This window comes from Bolinopsis microptera, chromosome 12 (assembly GCF_026151205.1).
Source record: "Bolinopsis microptera isolate Bmic1 chromosome 12, MBARI_Bmic_1.0, whole genome shotgun sequence".
Lineage (NCBI taxonomy): Eukaryota > Metazoa > Ctenophora > Tentaculata > Lobata > Bolinopsidae > Bolinopsis > Bolinopsis microptera.
In genome coordinates, this window is record NC_087083.1 from 12579613 (window position 1) to 12605908 (window position 26296).

Here is a 26296-nt window from a genome sequence, read left to right on the forward strand (position 1 = left end):
CTGAGCACGGCCCAGTAAATTACAAACCTAATTTGTATTCCCTGCAGGAACAGTAGACTTCATTTCTTTGTCCGTCTTGTTTTCTTCTTAAAAAGTCAACGTAGGGATCTGACATTAGAACACGATGGTCCGTTGTCGACTTTACCTGATCACTATACTGTGGACGCTGTTTATTGTTAGTTGTTGGAGTGCCGATTGTGAGAAAGGAGATGGTCGGTGTGTTAGAACCCCTTGTAAAGACCGGGAGCCCCACGCTATGGAAAACGCTTGTAGCTGGTGGATGTTCAACAACTATCACGTGGTCATGACCTCTGAGAACTGGGTACCCTGCCCTCAGTTCAGCTATTCCGCCAAGAAAAGCTGCGGTTATTGGATTGCAAAGTGTAAGAGATCCGGGAGAAACTTTCATTGCTGTGCTTCCGTACACTGTATGGCAACGCGACGTGGTGGTGTGGGCCGGTGAGGTTGCTTCCGTGCACTGTATGGCAACGCGACGTGGTGGGGTGGGCCGGTGAGGTTGCTTCCGTGCACTGTATGGCAACGCGACGTGGTGGAGTGGGCCGGTGAGGTTGATTCCGTGCACTGTATGGCAACGCGACGTGGTGGGGTGGGCTGGTGAGGTTGCTTCCGTGCACTGTATGGCAACGCGACGTGGTGGGGTGGGCCGGTGAGGTTGCTTCCGTGCACTGTATGGCAACGCGACGTGGTGGGGTGGGCCGGTGAGGTTGCTTCCGTGCACTGTATGGCAACGCGACGTGGTGGGGTGGGCCGGTGAGGTTGCTTCCGTGCACTGTATGGCAACGCGACGTGGTGGGGTGGGCCGGTGAGGTTGCTTCCGTGCACTGTATGGCAACGCGACGTGGTGGGGTGGGCCGGTGAGGTTGCTTCCGTGCACTGTATGGCAACGCGACGTGGTGGGGTGGGCCGGTGAGGTTGCTTCCGTGCACTGTATGGCAACGCGGCGTGGTGGGGTGGGCCGGTGAGGTTGCTTCCGTGCACTGTATGGCAACGCGACGTGGTGGAGTGGGCCGGTGAGGTTGCTTCCGTGCACTGTATGGCAACGCGACGTGGTGGGGTGGGCCGGTGAGGTTGCTTCCGTGCAATGTATGGCAACGCGACGTGGTGGGGTGGGCCGGTGAGGATGCTTTTGATATTTTTGGTGGTGTGGAGTGTGGACTTAGTAATTTTGTGGTTTAACCGTCGTGACATATTAAAACAATCCGCATCAATATGAACACTTCTATAAGTGGCCCAATTTGGTACAATTTCAGTCTGGTGTCACGCGAAGGAATGGTTTCTAACGTTTCATTGCTGTAAACTAATGACGACATCAGTAATTAAGGCATACTGCCATTGAAACCGATGGTATATTGGTATAATAAGGTGCCATGATTCAATAAAGCCTTTGGTGGGGCGGTTATGAATTATCAAACACCTTGTGAAACTCACTGTTAATTTGATTCAACTAAATGAATTATAATGATTAAATAATCGTCAAACTATCTCTCGAATTACAATTTACCCAATGATTATTTGTATACTGTTTTTAACATTAACATAACTGTACACATTAATTGGTTTTATTTTCTCGAATTCGTTAAGTATATTTAAACTTTTTTGGTTTGAGCATTAGGCAGAAAAATAAGCGAAAATGAACCAAACAACTAACAAAAGTAATAATACAAAAATGTATTGTCCGATACAATTCACAATTAATTAAGTGAGCGTAATACTATAACGTGAATAAAAGAGATATGCATTCTTTGAGAGGAGATCAGAATTGTACTAATTTATGTTCTAGCTAGAGCATACAGATCCGCAATCCGCATTTTGCATATATACCTAATGCTCTTGTCAGTTAACAACAGCTCAGCAAGCGTGTACTTGAAATTTCCCTGGACCAAAATTTCACAGTTTTGACTGAAATTTTCTCTAGTTACCAATTATTCAGTCAACTATGAATGGCATAAGACACAATTGAGCCACCGGAAGTTTAATTCAGACCAAAGAAATTTCTGTCCTATTTTCAAACATGAACGAAAGAGAGTCATGTATTAAAGAGACATGACATCTACATTCTACATCACTTATTCGCTTGACTTGATATACAATGCCATACATTGTGATGCAATGCAAACAAGCAAGCATATAATTTGTTAACATTTACATTTTAACATGCAACTGCAAGTATTGAAAAATACTATCTTCTCAATCTCTCTTCATCATTTGAACTTTCGAATCAAAGTAATATTGACCACTTATTGTTTATTTGCGAGAATGTCTCAATTGCTTCCAATCAAGGCCAAATATGACATAACCCCTCCTTAGTCATTATATCCCTGTCCCGCAGGCCGCATCGGGGTTTGCAGTTCCTCTTCGTCCCAACTTCCTTCAGTAACATAGACGAATAGCTTAATTTTTCTTTAATGAAAACTAAATAATATCTTGGTAGGATCATGGGTGTTGAAATTCTATACCCCATCATTAACAGAGCGACAGCTCCTATAAAATCAGTGAACATTGACGATCTCAGCAGTCAACTTAACAGAACCTTTATGTTCTATTTATCACTTGTCTTTGCTGTCACTATCACTATCAGGTTAGTTTCTGTTTCATTATCAGGTTGGTTTCTGTTTCACTACCAATTTTGGTCCTTTGTTCAATTTGATCTTCAAGTTCAATCGTACGTCGCATCTAAAATGATTCGAATTTTATGTAATTATCAGGTTCATGATAAAAATCGCCCCTAGTCCCTACCCTTTCAAATAAAAATTTATTCCACTTTCGCTATCGTCTTAACTTTGCTTTCACTTTCACTTTCTCACGACTCACATTCCCTTTCACCTCTACAGACAACAGCTAGGTGGATCGGTTATAGCGTGTGATGGCTTCCAACGAGACGAAGACTACGAAAGGTTTGCGGAGGACTGGTGCTGGAGTTCTGGGATCTACACTATTAAAGAGGCGTACGAAATGCGGGACAGGGCCAGTCCTTATCCTGGTGGGTTTGCATCATAACATTGTGTCAGATAACATGACATTGTGTCATTAAATATTGTGTCAGATAACATGACATTGTGTCATTAAATATTGTGTCATAAGACATTGTGTCATAAAACATTGTGTCGCAAAAAACATTGTGTCATAAAACATTGTGTCGCATAAAACATTGTATCGCATAAAACATTGTGTCGCATAAAACATTGTGTCGCATAAAACATTGTGTCATAAAAATATTGTGTCATAAAACATTATGTCATAAAACATTGTGTCATAAAACATTGTGTCATAGAACATTGTGTCACTCTGTCTTAATTTCAGTACTCCTTTCGTGTTACAGCTTTAATTGTTCACACTAAATTATCCATTGTTTCTGGTATTTTGTCATGACGTCACAGTGATTAATCCTATTAATGTTGTCAGGTATAGTTCCCGAGGACCTGCCAGCATGTGTTGAGTTTGAGCTGAAATCAGGTGGAAGGATAGAGTGTCCAGACGAGAAAGATGTCAAACCTCTTACTAGAATATATCAAACTTGGTATGTAAATAAATAAATAATCTGTTAAAGACATGTTTCAAGTATCAGATAGGAATATTAAGTTGAGTCGTGTTTAGACTGTTGACGAACTGGATATTGAGACAAGTTCGCTGCTGAGAATACTAAAATCGCGTCCTCAACCAGTATTTCAAAATCATTGAAATATCTCAAAAGACAAGAGTGACACATTCACTTTCACTTTCACTTTTATTTTGTAGTCCCTCTAATGCTTCACTGACGAACAATAACCCAAGGTATCCGTTTGTTATGTTCTACTACTGGCTTACTGCACTGATGTTCTTCCTCCCCTACCAATTATACAAATTGTTTGGTTTCGACAAGGTCAAAGCAGTTGTGTCTATGTTGCAAAATCCGGTGAGTGTTTCAGTTTTGTTATACAGTATACATTTGTTCTTATCAGAGATTCGACTTGATCACTGAAGGGGAAAATGAGCGTAATTATTTTTCCTGACATGTAACACGTGACAGCTATCAACCAATGAGCTTCCAGCAGCGATCACGGATCAATCATATCGCAAAATAACCGTCACGTGTCCGAGAAAGTATGGCTCTAATTCTCGTTAACAACTAACGTGAACCTAAGTGCGTAGATACGACTGTTGTTCATTTAATTAAACGCGAAAGTCTGATACTGTGAGTAATGACAGTAACTTGTTAACTGAACCTGCTGAGCTGTGAATATCAATGTAATTCTGGTCCACTCTCTCTGGTAACACAAGTAACAACTTTAAGGTAGAGGACGGTTCTTTGAAGAAAATTTCTGTTTTTTTAAATAGACTCAGCGATTACAATGTTCTAATAAAGGTAAATGAATAAATCACATATTGATCAAATGAGACTCAATAACACTTATACATAACTTTAAGGTAGAGGACGGGTTTGAAAAGAAAGAGATGATAAAGAGGGGTTCAGTTTGGCTCTATCTCCAATCAACCATGTCTCTCTCACACCAATCTTTATACTCTTCATTTGTGGTGAAACATAGTCTTGCTTTCTACGCTTTGCTTGTAAAGGTTTGTGCAGTATTTTAGTTCTGTGATATGTGTGACGTCCTAAGGTTAAATTGCAAGCTTTTATTTTGAATCTACTAGAGTTAAGTAGGACATTGGGAGTTGTAAATTGTAATAATAATTAAATTTTCAAATTCTTTACAATAATTTGACTGAAGGATTTTGATACATTCTCAGATTATGTTCCTGGGTAACACGATTATGATGTACTGGCTGACTCACAAAATGTTCAAGTTCGGATCGTTTGCGGAGTATGGGTTGCTGTGGGAGATGAACACGCCAGTTGACAATGTTAACAGCTTGATTCAAGAAAAACTCTTTCCTAAAGTCGCCGCTTGTGAAGTCAAGCGGTTTGGGGCTACGGGTTAGTTTTTCGTTTAATCACGTAAGAGTAGAATAAGTCCATGATTTTTATAGTTCTATCACCAAAACACACAAACCATCTTTGTGTTTTCAAAATCTACAATCTTAGTGTTTGAAAAATGGATAAATCATCATAATGACCTCAAATAACCTCAAATAACCTCAAATAACCTTACATAACCTCCTCAGGTATGGATGAGGATCAGGGTATGTGTATGCTAACCCTCAACGTTCTCAACCAATACCTATTTCTCGCGTTCTGGTTCTGTCTCATCATCATTACTATCATTAACTGTTTCTCCCTCCTTTTTACCCTTATAAACATCCTCTTCCCCTCCCTTATGCTCAAACAGTTCCTCGTCTCATCCTCACTTGATAGAAGTCCGGCAGTCGGGGTCATTTCTAAACTCTACCTAGATTCTGGGTCTTCGATGAGGTTTATGATGGACATTTTCGCGCGTAACGTTGACCCCAAGCTGTTCGGGGAGATATTAGTCCAGCTCTATTCTCTGTTGGGTGACGATTCGAAAACCGAGGGGGTGCAAGTGTTTCATAGACGGCCTCAGAAACAGAAAGTAAACCTGCTGTCTAAGAGCAAGGTGGATAATAAGTTGGGGAAGTTTTTACCCAAAATGGTTGCTCAGAAGAAAAGACCAACAAACATAAACACAAAAGTTACGCGATTTAACCGAACAGTGGATGAACTGAAAGAATATAACCTTACGATGAGAAGTAAACAGCATTTAAGGCAGGAAAATGTTACTGATGAGGTGAGAGAGTTGGAAAAAGAGACGGATTGTCTTCTTCCTTCAAACCAGATAGACATCAGTGACTTGACGAATATTAAGTCACGTGATGAAGATAAAATTCCAGAGCCTCAACATCCCACATGTGAATCGGAAGGTGAAATCACTGATACAGATGATGAACAGCAAGTAATGGGGGACCCGTTAATAATCACACATGACATTCACGATTCTGATGACAAAGTAGAGGTAATGTCAGAGGAACCTTTGGAAATCAGGGAGGAACTTGAAATAACTGACGAAGAGGACTTAGAAGAATCTCCTCTAACGGAAGAATATTTTGAAAGTAGCTCGACAGTGAAAAGAGCTGATATTGATCCATCAGAGTCTGAAGAAGAGGGTGATATGAAGAGTACGCTGCCTCTTCAAATACCAATCGTTATGTTGAACGATGATGTGCTCTCTCTTAAGTCAGTGAATCTATAATGAAATAAATTCTACGCACACTTGAAACACAAGAAAAAGTTTTCGAAATCTTAGAGGACCGTTTGACGCGAAATGCGAATCCTGTCACCTGTTTAAGATAGTTTAGTTTTTGTCGGGTATTCAAGTGAAGGCTGACAGTGACGGGAATGCGAAAGTGAAAGCAAAAGTGATCGCCGATGGGCTGCAATGTGTACAGATTAAGAGATTACGATGTTCTTTGTAGCGTACTGAACTGCAGTCCGAGGGCTGAGCTCTAGTCACTTTATTACGTGACTAACACAGACCAGTTTACTTTTTACCTTATGCTACGATCACTACAAACATCCACACAATATTCTTCACAGCACCTATATCGAGCAAAGGAAAATATTGTCTCTACGAATTTTAAAAAATTACTTGTTTCAAATAATATGAACCGCTTGTTTCAATGATGATTCGAATTTTTATGAATATATGACACAAATCGTTCAAATTTTTGGAAAAATTCAAGTCAGATATTAGAAAACTTTCTCAATGCGTACAAATTGACATACCTTTCAGCCATGAATATCACAAAATTAAATGGTCTGATCTTTACAGTATGGGTGTATGAATGTTGTATTTTCTAACATTCATAGAAACGGGTTCCATATTTGGTTGAAACGGTAGCAGGATTTGATTGGTTAAAACGGATCACAAGATCCTACTTTACAGTACTCCGAATCAGCATTTGGTCTTTGTCCCCAACGTGCTTTGTTCAACATCAACTTTATAGAGAATTAGATTATGTAAGATCCACGGTTTGTAGTTTCTCACCAGCTCAAACAAGAGCAGAAGCACCAATCAGAGAGCAGTATTCTAGTCAGGTGACTCACACTATCCAACCAAAGCGCTGTATTTTAGGTACTTACTTTTAAGTTTGGTCGATCCTCGCTCGAAATACCGTTCATTATGCTCCGTGCAGAACTTCATGATCAAAGCTGTTCGGATAGCATCCAGTTCTAAACCCGTTGCATTTTCAAATGATGACTTATTTGACTTACTTGACTTAAGGCGGCTTCAGCGTCCGAGTATTGATGCGCTGTCTCAATAAAACTCTATCCGCCATAAGTCCGCCCATTTCTCCAGTGTCGTTGAGACCCGTGTCAGCTCGTAGGCTATCAACATAGGTCATGGCTGGTCTCCCCCTACTCCGCACCCCATGAGTTGGTTCCCAGAGTAGCAAGCGGTTTGCGACTAGTTCTGGGTGCCGGTGGATATGGCCTGCTAGTCGCATCCTGCGCTTTTGGATCTTCATGGTTGCTCTCGTTAGGTTGCCATAGACTTCTTTGTTGGTTTTTCGCTGCTTCCAATCCACATTAAGTGCCATCCTTAGCATTCTAGTGTAGCAGCCATCAATGCGTTTCTTCAATTGCTCTGTCAACGTCCACGTCTCAGCTAACCATAAAGGAGTATTGACTCCACAGTAGCAACAAATAGACGGATCTTTAGTCCTCTTCTAAGGTCAGACTTCCACATCTTCTTAAGCTTGTGGCAGGCTGCCCAAGCCTAAGCTTTTCTGACCCGCAGGTCCCTCTCTGTTGTTGCTATCCAAGCTCCAAGGTAAACAAAGTCTGTCACCTTTTCCAGCTGGTTTCCAGAACAGCTATTAAGACTGCTCGCCTCCTTTGTCATGTTCAGAGTCATGAACTTAGTTTTAGTGCCGTTCATGGCTAGCCCAACACTCAGTGCTGCTTTCTCAAGCCTGTCCAGGAGTAGTTTTGCCCCTTCAATGGTATCAGTGATAAGGGCAACATCATCTGCAAACTCGACGTCTGCGATCTTCTCGGCACCAATCCTTCTACTCCGTGCAGGCCTGAGAGTGAACCCAGAGTCCGAGTCATCATCGTCTATAGTCACTGTCATGATATAGTCAATCAAGATAATGAACAAGTACGGGGCAAGAGTGTCTCCTTGCAGTACTCCAGCCAGGATATCAAAAATTTCTGTTATACCATCGGCTGTAACTACTTTAGCCTTTGTGCTCGTATAGCTCGTAACTAAATGATAGAGGTTAGTTTTTACGGTTGCAGTGTTCCTGTTAGTTACCAAAATCATACTAACCAATCAAGGGGCTGTATTGAGAGCTGAGTCCAGACAAATGTGTTTATCGAACCAATCACGAGTGTGACAATCGTTTTAACTAAATAAATAATTTTGTTTAATGCTTCTGAATTCTGAACGCTAAATTAATTCCCAATGATGATGAGGTTGAATTTTGAACGGGAAGTTATAGAAAGTTTAATAATTAGGCATTTTCATGGCGAAAATTCACCACACGGTTTAACTTTAACTTTCAAATTGCATAGCGGTATTTCAATAATGCGGGAAATTATAATAGTAGCACTGCTTTCTGGAAATAACAGCGGTCCAATATAAAAGTAAGACCGCGGGAATTTCGTAATAAATAGCCGATTTCGCGGAGAGATATCATTGTTTGCACTTAGTTGTAACAGTGTGACATGTGAAACTACAACTCATAGCAACACTGCGTAGCTGTAATCCACTTTTCTTCTTAAATTTAATCAGATAGACTTCGATTAGACTCTTTTAAACCAGCTGCGTTAAAATACGAGGGCACGTGGTTGGAATAGAGCACGCTGATTGGTTGAGGTAGGAGCCGCAGAAACAGCTAGATTTCATCCTAAAACAATGAAATTTCTGAATCCCGATTCCGAAACTCATTGTTTTTAGCCCACGTGGTGCTGTGTTTTATGAAAGATCCCGTTATTTGTTGCGCCAATATTCTGGGTTGATGTTACAATTCACACCCATCCGCTTAGTACGTTCAGCTCACAATGGATCGGTTCTCTAGCACTATCAGTGGGTACTTACGAGAGCTAGCAGTTATAGAGGGGGATATGTCTCATTATAGAGGTGTATGGGGCCGGGGCTCTATTAAGGAGAGGAGGTCGGGGACCCTTAGGGTACACCACTCACGTCTCACTCTCCTCCTCCCCAACATCACGCTTTATTGCACGCACCCCCTTCCTCCAGACACACCATCTCATTTTGCTGAGAGCCATCACTTTTATTAGTGCACTTTTTGACATGTTATTATTACTCCCTGTTCCTTTGTCGATAGCTACTCAACGGCACCTCCGCAAGCATTCTGTCCCTACGCAACCAATAACGGGGTGAGATCCGGCGCGTGCCGGACATCCAACCAATCAGCAGTGATCGCAGCGTGTCACGTGGTATGGGTCACGTGTTGAGGTCACGTGGTCCCAATAAAGGCAGGGTTGACACTTGATAATGCTGATTCGTGGTGCAGCAACAGCTCCTAACGTCAACCCTCTACCGCACTTGAGATCCCAGTTACTCTGCGAGGGATCTTTGTTACATAGCTCGACATCATCAATATTGATCATATCAATATTGGGTCCACCAATCGTGGAGCACCAGTCTCGCGAAACATGTTACCCCTGTAAATATCATATTGGCTGGTGATGCAAAGCAGCTACTTGAAGTTGAGAATTTAGAAAAGGTCCCCTTTGCCTTGTCGTTTTTTTTGTAAGTTTGAATTTAGACGAGTCAAGATAATGTTTTTTAATTTTTAGTTTACCTGAACTTTCTAAGTCGAACACATTAATTTCTTTGCTGCGTTTCGTTTTTTATTGCCGAATGCTTTGATTTTGCGATGGTTTCCAATTCCTCTGCACGAATCAAATTTAGAACTGATATATAGCTTTTTAAAGATAATTCAATAAAAAATTCGATCTATTGGAATAATAAATTCTTGTTATAACTTAATACAAAGTAACATTAACTGTGATTTTAAAAAGGCACATCGATTGACATTTGACAGTTATAATAAGTGTAAACTTGTTAGACATTGACATTAACCATTATAAAATATAAACACTAAACATCCACTTTATTTTTAAGATGGTAGTTGGTGAAACTGTAAACATGATCGACTCTTCTCCTTTATGGTAAGTTTGAATTTCACTACTTTTTTAATTTCACTACTGTTTCCTTCACTATTATAGTAATAAATCATATAATTATTTGTTTTTTATTGAATGAAATACTTGAAACTGAAAGTCACTCCTGAAACCACCAAATACCAATTAAACAAAACACCTTAATAATGATATGGTACCTGATAGGGCATATTGAAACCTGCTGATTGCCTTATAACTTACATGGTGTGGATTAATTTACCTCAATTTACAGCCTTTATTGTAGTATCTCTAAAATGAAGCATCATCTCACTTCTTCATTCTCGATTTTATTTACAAAGTTATCCATAGTTATCAACCTCTTGTGTTGCGGCCTGAGAGCAGTTACCAATTTCTAACAAATGTTCATAAAACGGCCCTTTTAAGGTTCCGTGATACACAGTAAAAATTACATACTTAACGCATGAATCAAGTGGTCACCAAATCTGCAACTTATTTTTGAATGATATCAGATTTTCAAAGCCAACTGAAAGTGAATGATTTAACTCCTATATATATATTTCAAAGGCTATGTAGATTTCTCATCTCTGCAGAATTCTTAGAATTTGCTCTATTTTTGCGAATTCTAAAAATATGTTTTTGCAACAATGCTACGTCTTTTGACTATAATTTACTTTATCCATGATAAATAAAATTGCGAAAAAAAAGGAAACGATTTTTTATGAGAAAAACTGTAAAACTTTGCCCAGCATAAGAAAAATATCTGTTTCATATTCAGAAAATACTGACCGTTAAAAAATTTGATGCCGCGTCCAAATTATTTTTGGTACGAACTTTACTTTTCACCGACCTCGCACAAGTGCACTTGTCTGCAAAGTTTTCTCATTTAAATCAGATTCAACTTGCACAAACCGTCCATCTTTACGGTTTGTCTGTTGATAATATCTCTTTAGGGAGACTTGAGGTCTCTCAACCTTACTTAGTTGAGTGTGTCCCACAACCAAGCACCATGCCTAGAAGTCCGGCGTTATGTATTATAATGATCCTGGACCTAAGTGGCAAGTAGCTCTATATTTAAAAAAACAAAAATTAAACCTTTACGGTTTAATTGACACTCCAGTTAACCCGCCATATACCAGGCTGGTACCATTACCTCATTATAATGTGTTTACTCATTAACTGTTTAATTAACAGTATTTACACCTCACTTCCTGTTAAGCTCGCTTCACACAAGTACGAATTATACCACCAAGGTGCGTGTTCAACCTGACATCCCTATATCCCTCCTTAGGGTGCAAATTCTTCCCCTTTAATAAGGGCCCCTGAGGGGCCTGAGCGTGCTTAACAAATCACTGTGTGAATTGAGTTTCATTAGAACTCTCATAAGGGGTGACTCTTATAGAGATCACGTGACAGAGGACTGCACTCTTATAGAGGTCACGTGATACAGTGATACGGTCGGACTGCGGCTCTGTCGTGAGGGAGTCAGGAGTGTGCTCTCTGTTCAATGTAAACAAGATTAGATTAACAAATTACGAGGCCGGCACGTGTTTAACTGATTTAGTCGTACTTCTAACGTTGTGGGGGGTACAGTTAATTACAGTGAGAACCCTCCTATTAGAGACATGAGCGGTGAGGTGCATGCCCAGAGGGGCACTGTCGCAGTCGTTGCTGTCACGTGCTTTTTAAAGAGTCCACGTGCGAAGCTAGCTTACTAGCGAGGGTGGACAATGGTCGTAGGAATACAATGGTGGAATATTTCAAATTCTCGAGAACGGGGTTCTTTGTTGGTTTGGCGGTAAGTGTTCAGGGGGAGCGAGATTTGTCTGTTTTGGTAGTGATCGAGGTGAACTTTTCGTATATTTTTAGCCAGATTAAACGAGAGTCGAGAATACACGTGTTAACGAGAGTCGAGAATACACGTGCAGTAATGGACAGTTGCGGATATTCAGTAATTCAGATTGGTGGATTATGAATTGTAATTGAATATCGCTGGTTGAATATATGATTGTTTCATGATATAAATAATGCTATAAATGATGATATAAACAAAATGTCACCGCTTGGGCGAATCAAAACGCAATATAATTAGCTGTACATTGTTGGTTTTTAAGTAACTTACTTAAAAACCAACAATGTAACTTAATACGTAAGTATATGAGACTGATAATGAAGGAATGTCCCAACTACTGTAGCTTTAATTGGTATCCTTCCATGATGACAGTTTTTTCAAATTAATATTTGATATATAAAAGTTACTTGTTAGTTAGTTATTAATGGTCATCAAAAACTTGCTGCTAAGGCGGGGTTGCTTTGCCCCGCGTGTATAACAAACTTCGTAAGTAACATATAAGGTGTAACAAGTAACATGTGAGCTGTAAGGTGTATTGTCAACCCACGTTACTCTTCAAATAAAGCTCTTAACATCAATCTGTAAGCAGGCTTTTGTGACCCCGCTATCTCGCTCCCATCACGAGCTACTAGAACCTCCAAAAAGGAAAGAAAAAAAAGAGAAAAGGGGACTCATTAACGTTGAGCTTGAAAATCTATTTTAAAATGTGCTGTAGGTCCCATAAGTGGTTCATTTTAGATCTTTGTCTCCGTGTTTTAACTCGATTGTTGCCGGGCAAAGCTCATTGAAAGGATTCAGCGTCGTCCCTTTCTCTGCTTTTCTCTCGGCTCTTCAAACTTTCAAATAAGTCTTGAAAAACGTTCAATCCCGAGAAGTATTCTGAGGGCTATTGTGTTTTGAGAAGCTGTTTGAGAAGTTCTCTTGCCTGCAAATCTGTGGTTTCTTTTATTTTATCTTACAAGTAGTTTCACTGTGGTGTTCAGCGAGGAAAAGTGAAATTTGGAGTGAAAGTGAAAGTTGTAGTCTTGTGCGATGCAGCGACCATCACATCTCTCGGATTGGCTTTGGTATGTTCTTTGATCTGCGACCTGGAGGATATGATAAAGGAATTACAATCTGTTAAAAATTTAAATAGTTGCTTTCATTGCCTCACTTTTACTGACAAATCTACTGAAATTGGATGAGCATTTATCAAGACATGCTCTTTGCAAGCAACATTAACCCCACACTTAGCATCTAATGGGGGGTTAAGGTAGTGTGAACCCTTAGGGTGCATCAAGTCACTCTAACACCCGACTACATTCTACATTCTACTCGACTTGATCACCCTCTGTTCACGGGCTATTTATCCTACTGTGTGAATGAGGACTGTTGTTTGAGTGCCCCGAAATAAATTGATGTGACCGTCCAAAGTTGCAGTTTAGCAGTAATGAGTCCCGAGATGAGTTAGGTCCTGCGACTGTTCAGCTAAATATTTCTGTCAGCATTTAGAAATAATTCAAATCATTTTCGAGAAAATTGCCCATGAAACTCAACGATTTATTTTTAAAATCAAATAATTAGTTAACAACAAATTTGTTGATTAAAATTGTGGTTAACCAAATTTTAAAACAATTTAAATTAAACCAGATTAAAAACTCGTGTAAAACTTCGTCCAAAACCATCGGTATATGAAACTTATCATCAATCAAAATTAAAATCCACATGGTTGAACTTCTTTCCAAATAGATTTCTCTTCCAATTTGTTGATACAATTTGGAGATATGCCAAAACGAATTAAGTCCTAAGAGGACCATCGTATTCCCAATAACTATTAACATTGCAGCAACAAAAATATTTGTCAATTATAGTTTCTGTTAACATTCATTAGCAATGAAAAGTGATAGTTTCTGTTTCAGGTGCAACGCTTGTCTTCAAAGATTTGAGAGTCCTGGGCAGTTGAACGAGCATGTAATGACTTGCAGCCCTCTTCACAACAAGGTTCGTGAAGTTTCACTTTCTATTTCACTGTAATCCACTTCACACCATTCCACCATATCCAACTTTGTTTTATCTTTAGTTGAATGTGTAAGTTCTCGACTTCGTGAGCTTTATCACTTCGGGAAGAATAATCGCAAGGAGGGACCGTAAGTGTAGGGAGTGGCAGGCCGGTTCCCAACATCTGGCAAACCTTGTTTACCTTACAAGACATTTTTGTGGCGGACCAATTTGCGACGACCGAAATTTTGGCGGTCCGAAAATATGGCGAAATTGAACAAAAACCGTCACGTTTCGGACGTCACAGAAAATAAGGGTATTTTTTATCATTTTGTTTTCTGACACAAAGGAAATTCAAAATTTTCTAAAAATCGGTAAAATCATGTTGAAACAAAATGAAACTTATAAATCGATTTCTTCATTTTCCTCTAAGGGGTCCGGCTCGACTCTTTCAGTTTCACTTATTGAGTTTGGTATTAAATTGTTTATCTTGACTTAGTCTCTTATAAGACGTTTATGTTAGCACATAAATGTAATTTATTGTAAATTTAAAACGTATTACTTGCCATTAAATTCATCATGGAATATTGTGTTTATTTGTCCCACCATCATATCACTAACTTTTCAAAAACAAAATGAATCGATGAAGCCACAATTATTGGAATAAGCTAAAAATAATGCAACGGATTCTATTACGACGACCGAAATATTGGCGGTCCGAAAATATGGCGAAATTTCGGGAAAACCGTCGCATTTCGTACGTTATAAAAATGTCTTGTAAGGTATATCTTCTCTCGTATCGCTTAAATCTGAAATGGATGAAATTTTGAACCTTTTTTATTGTAACTTTCCTGTCACGTGACTGTCATTAACCAATCAGTTTCCAGCACAGAAAAATTAAATCCCAAATTTGTTGTCACGTGACTCACCTCCTCTTATCAGGTGCCTCCCAAGAGGATGAAGATCAGACCAGCACAGAACCCTCGTATATTTAAATGTGAACGACTGGATTGTGGCATGAGGTTTGGTTTTATATTTTTAATCACATTAATGACAAATAATTAGTTATTATGATATTTACAAGTTTTTATCAAAATATTAAGCGATATATAACTGTGAAATAAAAGAACATTTCAATTTTTGTGAACAGATCAGGTGATATTTGTTCTAATCAAGTACACTTCAGATTCACTAGATGGACCAACCTAAAAAGACACATGCTTACCCATACCGGTGAAAAACCCTACCCGTGCAAAGTGGAGGGTTGTGGCAAGAGATTCAGTCAACTTGGTAAGTAGTTTAGTTACTTAGTAGTTTAGTTACTTGGTAGTTTAGTTACTTGGTAGTTCAGTTACTTAGTAGTTTAGTTACTTGGTAGTTTAGTTACTTGGTAGTTTAGTTACTTAGTAGTTTAGTTACTTAGTAGTTTAGTTACTTAGTAGTTTAGTTACTTGGTAGTTTAGTTACTTGGTAGTTTAGTTACTTAGTAGTTCAGTTACTTAGTAGTTTAGTTACTTGGTAGTTTAGTTACTCGGTAGTTTAGTTACTTAGTAGTTTAGTTACTTAGTAACTCAATGGTTTGGTTACTTGGTAATATGGTAATTTGGTAACTTTGTAATTCTGTAACCTGGCAACTCAATGTCTAATAAAATTAAAACAGCATGCATGAGTAACTGACTAACCATTACCCGGGTAACCAAGCAACAGTGACACCATCATAATAGTAACAATCAGTAACCACTAATCATTATCAGTGACCACCATGGTAACTAAGTAACCATCACCCAGGTAACCTGCACACGCACATGTACACGCACACTGGAGAACGACCCTACCAATGTACGAAATGTCCTAAAGCCTACAACCAGTCCACTGCACTCAAGCGACACATGAGGTATTTATTTGCAAATCTATCAGTTTATTGTTAACTTTTTATTTTGATACTAATTTTCCAGAGTTTGTCACAAGAATCAATGCCTCCAGCCGTTTCTCTTTGTTTTTTACTTCCAGTTGTATGTCCAGTCTTATTATTCCAGTGAAGCTGAATAACACCTAGATCTGTAATACTTAAGAGTTCCAGTACGGCACGTTATAACACAAGATTAGTTGCCATGGTAACGGTCAGTACTTGACATGTCGTCTACTCTCGCTCGCACGTGCCCTAATAAATAAGGATCAAATGTTGACGTGATGACAAAGCAGCGGGACATGCCCCCAGGGTGACTACTCACAGACCAAGTCAATATTGTCCATGTGCGTTTCTCTGGCAACCCACGTGACAACTCCCTGCAGCCACGTGACCTGACAGCTGCCATCTCATTGGCTGCGCTGTTCATTTTATTAAAGTGCTTGAGATTTGCTTTGTGGGACGTGAGCAAAACTCAATCCAATTGGCTAGATCTGGTATTGTGAGGGATCAGGGCCCCTTGTTCTGCTGCTGCCTGATTCTTTATACGAATTTCAATGTCGCCACGCGCTCCCTCATTATAACCCTTTATTGACAGGTTGAGAGCGGGAGGGATTGTATTTGTAAGAGTTACCCATCAGGAGGGGTGAGGGGTGTAATGAACCACCAACTCAATAATATGGAGTTCATTAGAGCGTAGCCATTGGGCGTCGCTGATCAGAGTCTTTGAGTAGTATAGAGCCAGGAGTGCTGGTTAGCACTACTTAAGTGGCTTTGGCAACAATGATCTGAGTATTGTGTTTATTGAGATTCCGCGACACCGCCTATATTAAGGGTTGATGGTTTCTCTGAAATAGTAATGAAGTCTGCTTTAAAAAGACACTTCCATCAATGATATCTACAGGAGCAGCAATGTTATCAAGGGGACACTTCTGGTCGTATCATTGGAATTAAGGCAGTGATAAACGTGTAATCATACTATTTAGTGTATGGGATTAACTGTATACTACTTTTCGCTGACCAACTGTACGTTTCAGGTGCCACACGGGCGAGAAACCGTTTACATGTCCCCAGTGCAAGAAGAGCTTTTCTAACTCTACTCACCTAACTACACACATGAGGACACACACGGGGGAGCGACCTTATCAGGTAGGGATTTGGATTGGGTTGTGACGTCATACTTCAAGTTGTGACGTCATACTTCAAGTTGTGACGTCATACTTCAAGTTGTGACGTCATACCTGCTGTTAACTAATTAACTAATCAATCACGAATCAGTGCGTCTAATTAACGAATAAATTAACTAATTAACCAATAAATTAACTAATTAATTTTCTCAGTGTGACTACTGCAGCAAAAAGTTCTCTCAACACTCCTCTCTCTACATGCACATGCGTTGCCACGTCTCTCTCCCTCACACTATGACGTCATCACAGCAACGTATGACGTCATCACAGCAGCTCATGACGTCACCTGTCACTTCTACCAAGAATAATAATGTGAAGGAGGGTTCCCCCCTGAACTGTGTCCAGTGTTTCCTCCCTTTTAACGATATAGGTTAGTGTCTATAGCTTGGATAATTTTCAGTGGTTCTAGATTGTTTGAGGTGTTTTGCATTTACTGAAAAGTAAATTCATCCTCTCTGAAGCGTTTTTGAAAGTTTCAGTTTTACGCCATTACTTATTATATTCAAATCTGTGACCAGTTAAATAATTTCAGGATCTCTGGAACACCACATGGTCTCGGCGCATTCTGAAAGAACTGATAACAATATCACAGTCCGTCTAGCTCGACCCTACAACCCATACCTCCCACCTTTCGACCGTGCCATGACCTCAACACCACGTGACGTCATCACAACACCACGTGACGTCATCACAACACCACGTGACGTCATAACAACACCACGTAGTATGACAGACATGAGAGGACCTATCTGTTACAGCAAGAGCCCGGGCAGACCAGCATTTCCAACAGATAACAGCTTGAGCTACCCTTGTTCCAGATCAAACGTCATTGTCTCTCCGATAGCAATGTACCCAGCGGCCCTTAAAAGACGAAGTGCAGTTATACACCACGTGACGTCCCCTCACCACGTGACCTCCCCGCATCACGTGACCTCACCCCAGAACTTTTACACTAGTCCTACGTTGGAAGGACACACTGTAGTGAGTGATGAAACTGCACCAGAAAGATCGAGGAAGCCCTCTTCGGATCTGTCTCCAGAACACAAACAATATCTGGCTCTCTCCAGTCTACTGATATTCTCTAATTTAGTGGCTACCACCACAGCTGCGATGCGCTTTAATGTTGCCTGAATTTAAGCAACACTGCGCTTTGATCGGTTAGTTTGTGTCATGTGACTAGAAGACTGCTTCTTGATTGGTTAGATTGTGAACTGAAATACTGTCTTTTGATTGGTTACCTAAAATTTGTTTTGCCGAATTTGCCTTGTGTGGCCTTACTAAGAACCGGTCAGTCATCATTTTGGTCTATTTGGTAGTTTTTGTCTACTTGATTTAATGATCGGTCACTCCTACGACGCGTATCCTTACCCCTTAATATGTCCAATCATTGAGATTAGAGGCATTGTAACCATTGGACTGGCATTGTAATGTGGACCAGCATTGTAACTTAATTTAATGTTAGTGTTAGTTAATTAGCTTATTATAAAATCTATAATTAGTTTAGTGGATCTACTAAATTAAAAGATAAAGTCTAATTGCTAAATTTTTCAAGTAGTTAATTTAAGGTTGTGTCATAACTAATCGTGGATATGACCCGAAATTATTTATTTATTTAGAGTAAATGAGTTTATCAACCGTAGAAATCAATGTTTTTTTCTTCTTGATACTATGATTGATGAATCCATTAATTTGTAAGCCATAGTTTGGCATTTGGATATGAAACATTTTTAATTAAACATCTTTAATTCGAACCAATGACTAGAATTTGTGTTTGGTTTCCGTTTTTTCAGTGTTGTCAGACATATCAATTATTATAAATGATGTGTTGAAAATGCTAATTTGTGTTGAGATGATATCTGAAAATATTTAGATTAAATTATTTGATGATGTTTACATTAATATTTATTTATCATTTATGACAATATTTTGGATGAATTAATTTGTTTTATTTTGCGGTCCCGTACTTGTAGTTATAATACTGTAGACTGTAGTACGTGATCCCCTGTATGTTGTACGACGTACGTGATCCCCTGTACTGTATGTAGTACGTGATCCTCATTAATACGTGATCCTCTGTAGTAAGTACATACATGAAGAGGTCTCCTCCTAGTCGTTGGAGTGGCCTGCATCACACACATGTCTTCTACGGTGTATCATGTGCCTCAATTCCACTCGTTTTAGAGCTAACTGTTTTACTGCATCTCTGCTGATGTTATCGACAACTGTAAAGTCAGCCGCATCCTCAAGTACACAGGCCATCCAGCCTTTGCAGGGTCGTCCTCTCAGTCTCTTTCCATAGTTTGGTTTCCAATCCAGTAGAAAATTGGGAAACCGTGTCTCTGGCATTCTGACAACGTGTCCGTGCCACCTTAGTCTAGCCGAACCGATGAAAGTTTCAATAGACTTAATTCCAGCACGCCTGATCGAGAACTTCTTCATTGGAGACATGGAAGAACCACTTTATCTCCAAGATTCTTCTCAGGGAGGTCAGATGGAATACCTCGAACCGTTTCATCTGCTTCTTTGTAAGTGGTCCTCTGTAAGTGGTCCTCTGTAATAGCTGTACGTGATCCTTTGTAGTACGTAGTCCCTTGACTTTGAGTACATGGTCCTTTGTTATAGTATGTAGTATGAGATATGTAGTATGACTGTATGTAGTATGTAGTATGTAGTATGTAGTATGTAGTATGTAGTATGTAGTATGTAGTATGTAGTATGTAGTATGTAGTATGTAGTATGTAGTATGTAGTATGTAGTATGTAGTATGTAGTATGTAGTATGTAGTATGTAGTATGTAGTATGTAGTATGTAGTATGTAGTATGTAGTATGTAGTATGTAGTATGTAGTATGTAGTATGTAGTATGTAGTATGTAGTATGTAGTATGTAGTATGTAGTATGTAGTATGTAGTATGTAGTATGTAGTATGTAGTATGTAGTATGTAGTATGTAGTATGTAGTATGTAGTATGTAGTATGTAGTATGTAGTATGTAGTATGTAGTATGTAGTATGTAGTATGTAGTATGTAGTATGTAGTATGTAGTATGTAGTATGTAGTATGTAGTATGTAGTATGTAGTATGTAGTATGTAGTATGTAGTATGTAGTATGTAGTATGTAGTATGTAGTATGTAGTATGTAGTATGTAGTATGTAGTATGTAGTATGTAGTATGTAGTATGTAGTATGTAGTATGTAGTATGTAGTATGTAGTATGTAGTATGTAGTATGTAGTATGAAGTATGTAGTATGTAGTATGTAGTATGTAGTATGTAGTATGTGGTATGTAGTATGTGGTATGTAGTATGTGGTATGTAGTATGTAGTATGTAGTATGTAGTATGTAGTATGTAGTATGTAGTATGTAGTATGTAGTATGTAGTATGTAGTATGTAGTATGTAGTATGTAGTATGTAGTATGTAGTATGTAGTATGTAGTATGTAGTATGCAGTATGTAGTATGCAGTATGCAGTATGCAGTATGCAGTATGTAGTATGCAGTATGTAGTATGCAGTATGCAGTATGTAGTATGCAGTATGTAGTATGTAGTATGTAGTATGTAGTATGTAGTATGTAGTATGTAGTATGTAGTATGTAGTATGTAGTATGTAGTATGTAGTATGTAGTATGTAGTATGTAGTATGTAGTATGTAGTATGTAGTATGTAGTATGTAGTATGTAGTATGTAGTATGTAGTATGTAGTATGTAGTATGTAGTATGTAGTATGTAGCCGAGGGGGAGGGAGTTCCCAATTAATGATTACGCTATAGCGCTAGTATGTAACAGTAATGTGTAATTTTGACACAATTTCTATGTGTAGAACTGATAACGGAGGGCCGGCCGGGGGTTAAATTGTTAAAAAAGTGATTACTTGACATACGTTGCATGCCACTTTTCGCGCGCGAAGCGCGCGCCGCCGAAGTTGAAGTGATTACTTATTCAGCTTGCTAGTCTATTGCTCGCTTTTCAGTATTCTAACGTACAATGTAAAAAGCTCGAAAAGAGTGCCGTGTATTCATGCATTGGGACTGGCGCGCATGCCAGGTAAACTTAAAGGATTTGCAAATACATAACAGTTTGTTGCAGTTTATTTCGCAATCAACATTTGAATGTCAATATGAGAAGTAACGGATTTTGCAGATACAAGATATTTTTAAGTTTTTATTGCCGGAGACCCCAGAAAATATACTTGTATATTATATTTATAAACATAAATGATAAATATTCTGTATAGTAAGTGGATCGAATGACATATGTATAATGCAATGCAAACATAACAGGCTGAGCTGAGCGCGGCCATGAGTTAAATAATAAATGTTAAACATTTTTATACCTAACGCATAACGACCCCCGCGTTTAGTTAATTGCATTGTGCGTTGCCGAATAATATAAAATTAAATATTCGCAGCTGTCATTCCCAATATTTTCAAAAACTTAAAGCCTCCAAAAAGCTTGAAGTCCCGAAATAAACTCGTTACAATTTTTTTGAGGTACCGGGCCGCACACTTTTTTTGAAGTTTTACTTTTATAAAAGCAAAATTATTCAATATTCGACGCAAATTGCTGCGAAATTGCGCGCACCGAAACAATCCATTACCAATAATGTTAATAGACAATTACTGTGTTTTTGAATTTATTTAGAAATATTTACAATAATAATAGTATAAACTAATAATTTGCGTCAATTGCAATATTATTTTGCTGTATGTCGACTTATCAATTGTGCAAATATTTTCAAATTGTAGCTTTAGCTTTGACCATTGATAATAGTTTGTCCCGGCGCGCGCTACTTCGTAGCACTTGCCATCGGGCCAACATTTTGAAAAGAAAGCGGCGCGGCGCGCGCTACTTCGAAGAAATTTAGACGAGTAACATCAGTCAAATTTAGCTTTGCATTACATTACCTGGGGACCTCAGGCTATCATGTTCATAAATAGAGATTAGGCGGAATGACAGGCTGAGCGCGGCCCAGTAATGCATTACAAAGCAAAATTTATAAATTTTGTTAAATCGTTAGAAGCAACGCTTTACTGGGCCGCGCTCAGCCTGTCATTCCGCCTAATCTCTATTATCATCATTAAAGCCTGGGGTCCTCAGGTAAGCAAAGCTAGGCGCGGCGCAAGGTATACATATTATTTAAAATCTATATATACCTATATCTATATATACCAAATCTATATATACCAATATCTTATATATATACCAATATACCAATATTTATATATACCAATACGCGAAACGCACGAAGCGACAACGTTTTTAAATTTTTACTAAACCCGCTGCCCGATCGCTTCCACGCAAAAAATATAACGTTTGTAAAATGTAATCCTAACTATCTCTACTATAATTCAGAGAATTGTTTTTGTATGTATGTACGTTTTTTTAGGATGGTGTGTTGCTGTGACGGGCACGCATGGGAGTAACTATTACGACCAGAACGTCTGACGTTTTTTCGGTTTTTTCACGGTGGCATCTCTCCACTTCGCCACATGGAATGTTAGAGGCATTAGTCAGGAACACTCGCAGCATCTAGCTGCAAATGATTGCAACAGATACAACTTGGATGTTATAGCCCTCCAAGAAACTAAGGTGTCTAAACACTCAGACACTGTTATACCCGGCATACCACAGGCTTCTTTTTTTAACCAGAAGTTGTCTTGGCATGGCGGACTCGGTTTTATTATCAACAGTAAATTTGTATCAAATGTTGTCTCGTACCATCAAATCAGTGACAGAGTAGCATACATGGACCTTTCTCTACCATCAAAGTGTCATGGGAAACCATCACTGAAAGCCCGTATTATAAACTGCTACAGTCCAACTAATGTCAAATCTATACAGAACCCACGCATTGCTGATGAGTTTTACTGTGAGCTCCAGGAAGCTATCAGAATTCCTGCCAGACATGAACTTTTCATCTTGGGTGATTTTAATGCTAGGCTAGGGAAACGGACTAAATCAGATTTTGAAAGTGGTCTTCAAACTAACATGGGAAGACATGGTATTGGTCGGCGTAACGAAAATGGCGAAAGATTGCTAGCTTTCATGATCACTAATGGACTCTATGCAGCCAACACTGCATATTTCTGTTGTCAAGGAGAAACATTGGGAGTTTAGTAAAATGGGGATAGACATGTCATCAGCCTTCGACACAATACATCGGTCAACTATCCTCAGGCTACTCGAAGATGCAGGATGCTCAGAAGATGACATAAGACTAGTTAGATATCTACTCGCTAACACCAAGCTCAGAATTAAGATCAAAAAGACGACATCGGGAGAGTTCGAAGTCACAATAGGAGCCTTTCAAGGTGACTGTTTGTCTGGCTCGCTGTTTACCATGTACCTAGCTGGAGCACTCTACCACCTTAGAGTTGTTGTTATACATCTACGCCCAAATCCCCCCATATCTGAAAGCTCCCTTCCTTTAGAATGGGAATATGCTGATGATGTGGACTTTGCTGATGAAGATGAGGATTCGTTACACCAGCTCCTTCCAATTTGCAAGGAAATTCTCTCAGAATGGAATTTGTTTGTAAATGAATCTAAAACCGAGTTTGTAAAGTGTTATCTGGCTGGAAGTAGTGAGAAGGAAGAAAAAGGAGAACCTCTAAGAAATAGAGAACCTTGGAGGAAGTGTGTGTCCCTAGGCTCTAAGCTATGTAGTAAAGAAGACATACAGCATCGTATAATCCTTGGAAATGTTGCATTCGAAAAATACAAGAAAGTTTGGATGCAAGGATCTAAGATTAATCTGAAGACCAAGATTAAGATATACAAAGCATACGTTACATCTGTTATGCTCTATAACTGCAATAGCTGGGCTACCCCTCAGAACCTATTTGACAAACTTGATGCATGTCATAGAAGACACCTGCGTCAAATATTGAAGATGACTTATCCCATTATTATCAGTAATAAAGCCATATATGAACGCTGTGGTGTAACACCGTTGTCAGAGCGAGTGACATATGCTCGCTGGAAAATGCTGGGACATGTCCTTCGCAGTGACTGCTCATCACCAGCTCAGAGAGCTCTTCAATTTGCTGTTAATGCGTTATTTACCATGAAAGGACGTGTTGGTCGACACCAAAGTAATCTTTTAAAGTTTATTATAAATGATTTGAATAAAAGAAACCTACCATTGCGTGATATTAATGATCTTTATGATCTTAGGGCTACTGCCTCTAACAGAGTTTTGTGGAGAAAATTATTTACCTCATAATTAACCTTTATTTTTCAGAGAACTGTTATGTTTTTTTGGGCACTTATCAGTCTCTTAAGATGTTTCTTTACTATTTCGAGATTGTTTTAAAAGTTAGATAATGTATGTACGACCGCCCACGTGCAAATTAGATGAAAAATAGGAATTTAGGTAACAATTTAGGTATTTTTGGAATGTTTCGAATGAAGTTTTAGGGAAAATTGAAGGACCCAGTTATTTAAGCAATAAGGAGACACATAATGAATATCTTTGGTTTCATCCTTTTGTGGCAAAGAAGCGTTTTATAAATCTTTATTCCACTGGGAAGTATTAATGAATTATTTATAGATAATGTATTAGATTTTATTAATTAATAAAATTGAATTTGATAAATTATTAATGTTGATGGAAAATATATTTATTTAAATTATTTTTTATTTAGTGCAATGATATTTTGTAGACACTTGTGATGATGTTATGTCATAATCTTTACTTACTTACTTTAACCAAAAGGTTCCATAGCAACGGTGTTTTAATGCACACATGCACGTGCAAAGATTGTTTTAACGTCATTTTGATCGGTTTTGTGGTAATTACGTTGTGTTTAAAGTGTTTTATATTTAAATCGGCTGTATCTTCGGTTGAGATGGATATTTTTTGATGCGATTAAAACTCTCTTTCAAAGAATACTACTAGCTTCGTCCCTGTTACCACGGGTTTTCTAGTAATTTTATAAAATTAAATTATTAAACTTTTTGTCGAGAACAGAATTTATAAACATTTTACAAAAATCTTAAAAATATTAGTATATACAGTATAATATGGTTTAGATAGATTTTAAATAATGTGTAATACATCTTAGTTATAGTATTATATAGATCATTCATGAATTTTTTCAAAGATAAATAGTGAGAATTTCTCTTTTGACATTTCCGAAAAAGTTATAATATTTTATTTGAATGCTCTACCTGTCGATGTTTAAAACTTTAACAGTGCAAAAATTTTAAAGACAGAGCCAGAATATTTAAAAAAGAATTGAATCCTAAAGGGAATTTGCTATGATCGTCATTGGATAGCTCGTCTTCTGAGGGATGAGATTGAAGGATATAGATACGTCATCCAGTCCAAGGTGCTGGGCTTTTTGTCTTCCTCTGATTCCCTTGAGTGTGATTTTTGACCTGGATCTTAGCTTCTGTATTGTGGTTAGCTATCACCTCATAGATAGGATCTACTATATTAAATTGTTTAATTTATTGAAATCATAATAATTTGAATCATCGAGATATTTTTATAAACATTTTGATGATCTTATGTGTAGATCGTTATGTTTTCATTTGATTTTATTTACCCTTATGAAAGGATAATTACTATTGCCAAATCTATACGCATATATTTTTGAATTGTTTGGTGTTTCCAAATTGAGGGAAGTTTCATCGCAAAGTTTTGATTCAGTAGCCACTGTTTGAATATCGAAACTGCTTTATCACTCAACTGCTATCTAAGACCAAATTTGACGTGAACAGCACGTCCTTGTTAAAATCCTGTAAGACGTGCTGTGATAAAACGCTGTGATGAAACGCTACTTGGCTACAACAACTTCCATTGTCAAGGATGGAAGACAATTGCTTGTAAAATGCCCCACCAACCACAGCCTAAGGCTCTGTACAACTGAGTACATCCTCGAGCTCTGCTAGCATGAGACAAGAGATAGCCAACTCTCTTTCTCTATGAGGAACCACACGTCAATGAGTTTGCAGCCTAATTAAAACACAAGTTACAGAAACCTGACTCACTCAAACGCCTCTTGATAAAAACTACCAGACAGTATACCACCCATCATCAATGCAACAGACCATCATGTGACAATATGACTAGAAAGAAATCTGAATTTATCTTATGGCATCCTTACAAATTAGAAAGTAACTGGGTTATCTTTGTACAATTAATGTGATTCTCGGAACAGTGCTTAACAATGTTATTTTATTTTTGTTGACTGTTTTTGCACTACAATGCTTACAAACTCTGGTTATTTTCTATTTTTAAATCTTATCTTTTATCGTTTGGTTACTTTCCCTAAACATCCA

The 26296-nt window shown here is 38.5% G+C and overlaps 4 protein-coding genes across 4 annotated transcripts in view; 3 read left to right on the forward strand and 1 right to left on the reverse strand.

Annotated features, from left to right (window-relative positions):
* The window catches only part of LOC134824344 (NAD(P) transhydrogenase, mitochondrial-like), a 1149555-nt gene that overhangs the window by 841042 nt on the left and 282217 nt on the right, over positions 1-26296 (forward strand). The gene's annotated exons all lie outside the window — the stretch shown is intronic.
* LOC134824357 (uncharacterized) overlaps positions 1-26296 on the reverse strand; it is a 50053-nt gene that overhangs the window by 18016 nt on the left and 5741 nt on the right. The window lies entirely within an intron of this gene.
* On the forward strand, positions 2442-6579 carry LOC134824119 (innexin shaking-B-like). Its single transcript, XM_063835848.1, has 7 exons — positions 2442-2599; positions 2853-3001; positions 3424-3538; positions 3793-3913; positions 4426-4572; positions 4747-4933; positions 5122-6579. Exons 1-7 carry the CDS (start codon positions 2457-2459, stop codon positions 6162-6164), a joined length of 1905 nt encoding a protein of 634 aa, XP_063691918.1. The 5' UTR covers positions 2442-2456; the 3' UTR covers positions 6165-6579.
* Positions 10049-18968, forward strand: LOC134824351 (gastrula zinc finger protein XlCGF57.1-like). Its single transcript, XM_063836240.1, has 8 exons — positions 10049-10117; positions 13838-13919; positions 14859-14938; positions 15103-15206; positions 15705-15810; positions 16860-16971; positions 17163-17379; positions 17542-18968. The coding sequence occupies exons 1-8, from the start codon at positions 10071-10073 to the stop codon at positions 18138-18140; spliced, it is 1347 nt and encodes a 448-aa protein (XP_063692310.1). The 5' UTR covers positions 10049-10070; the 3' UTR covers positions 18141-18968.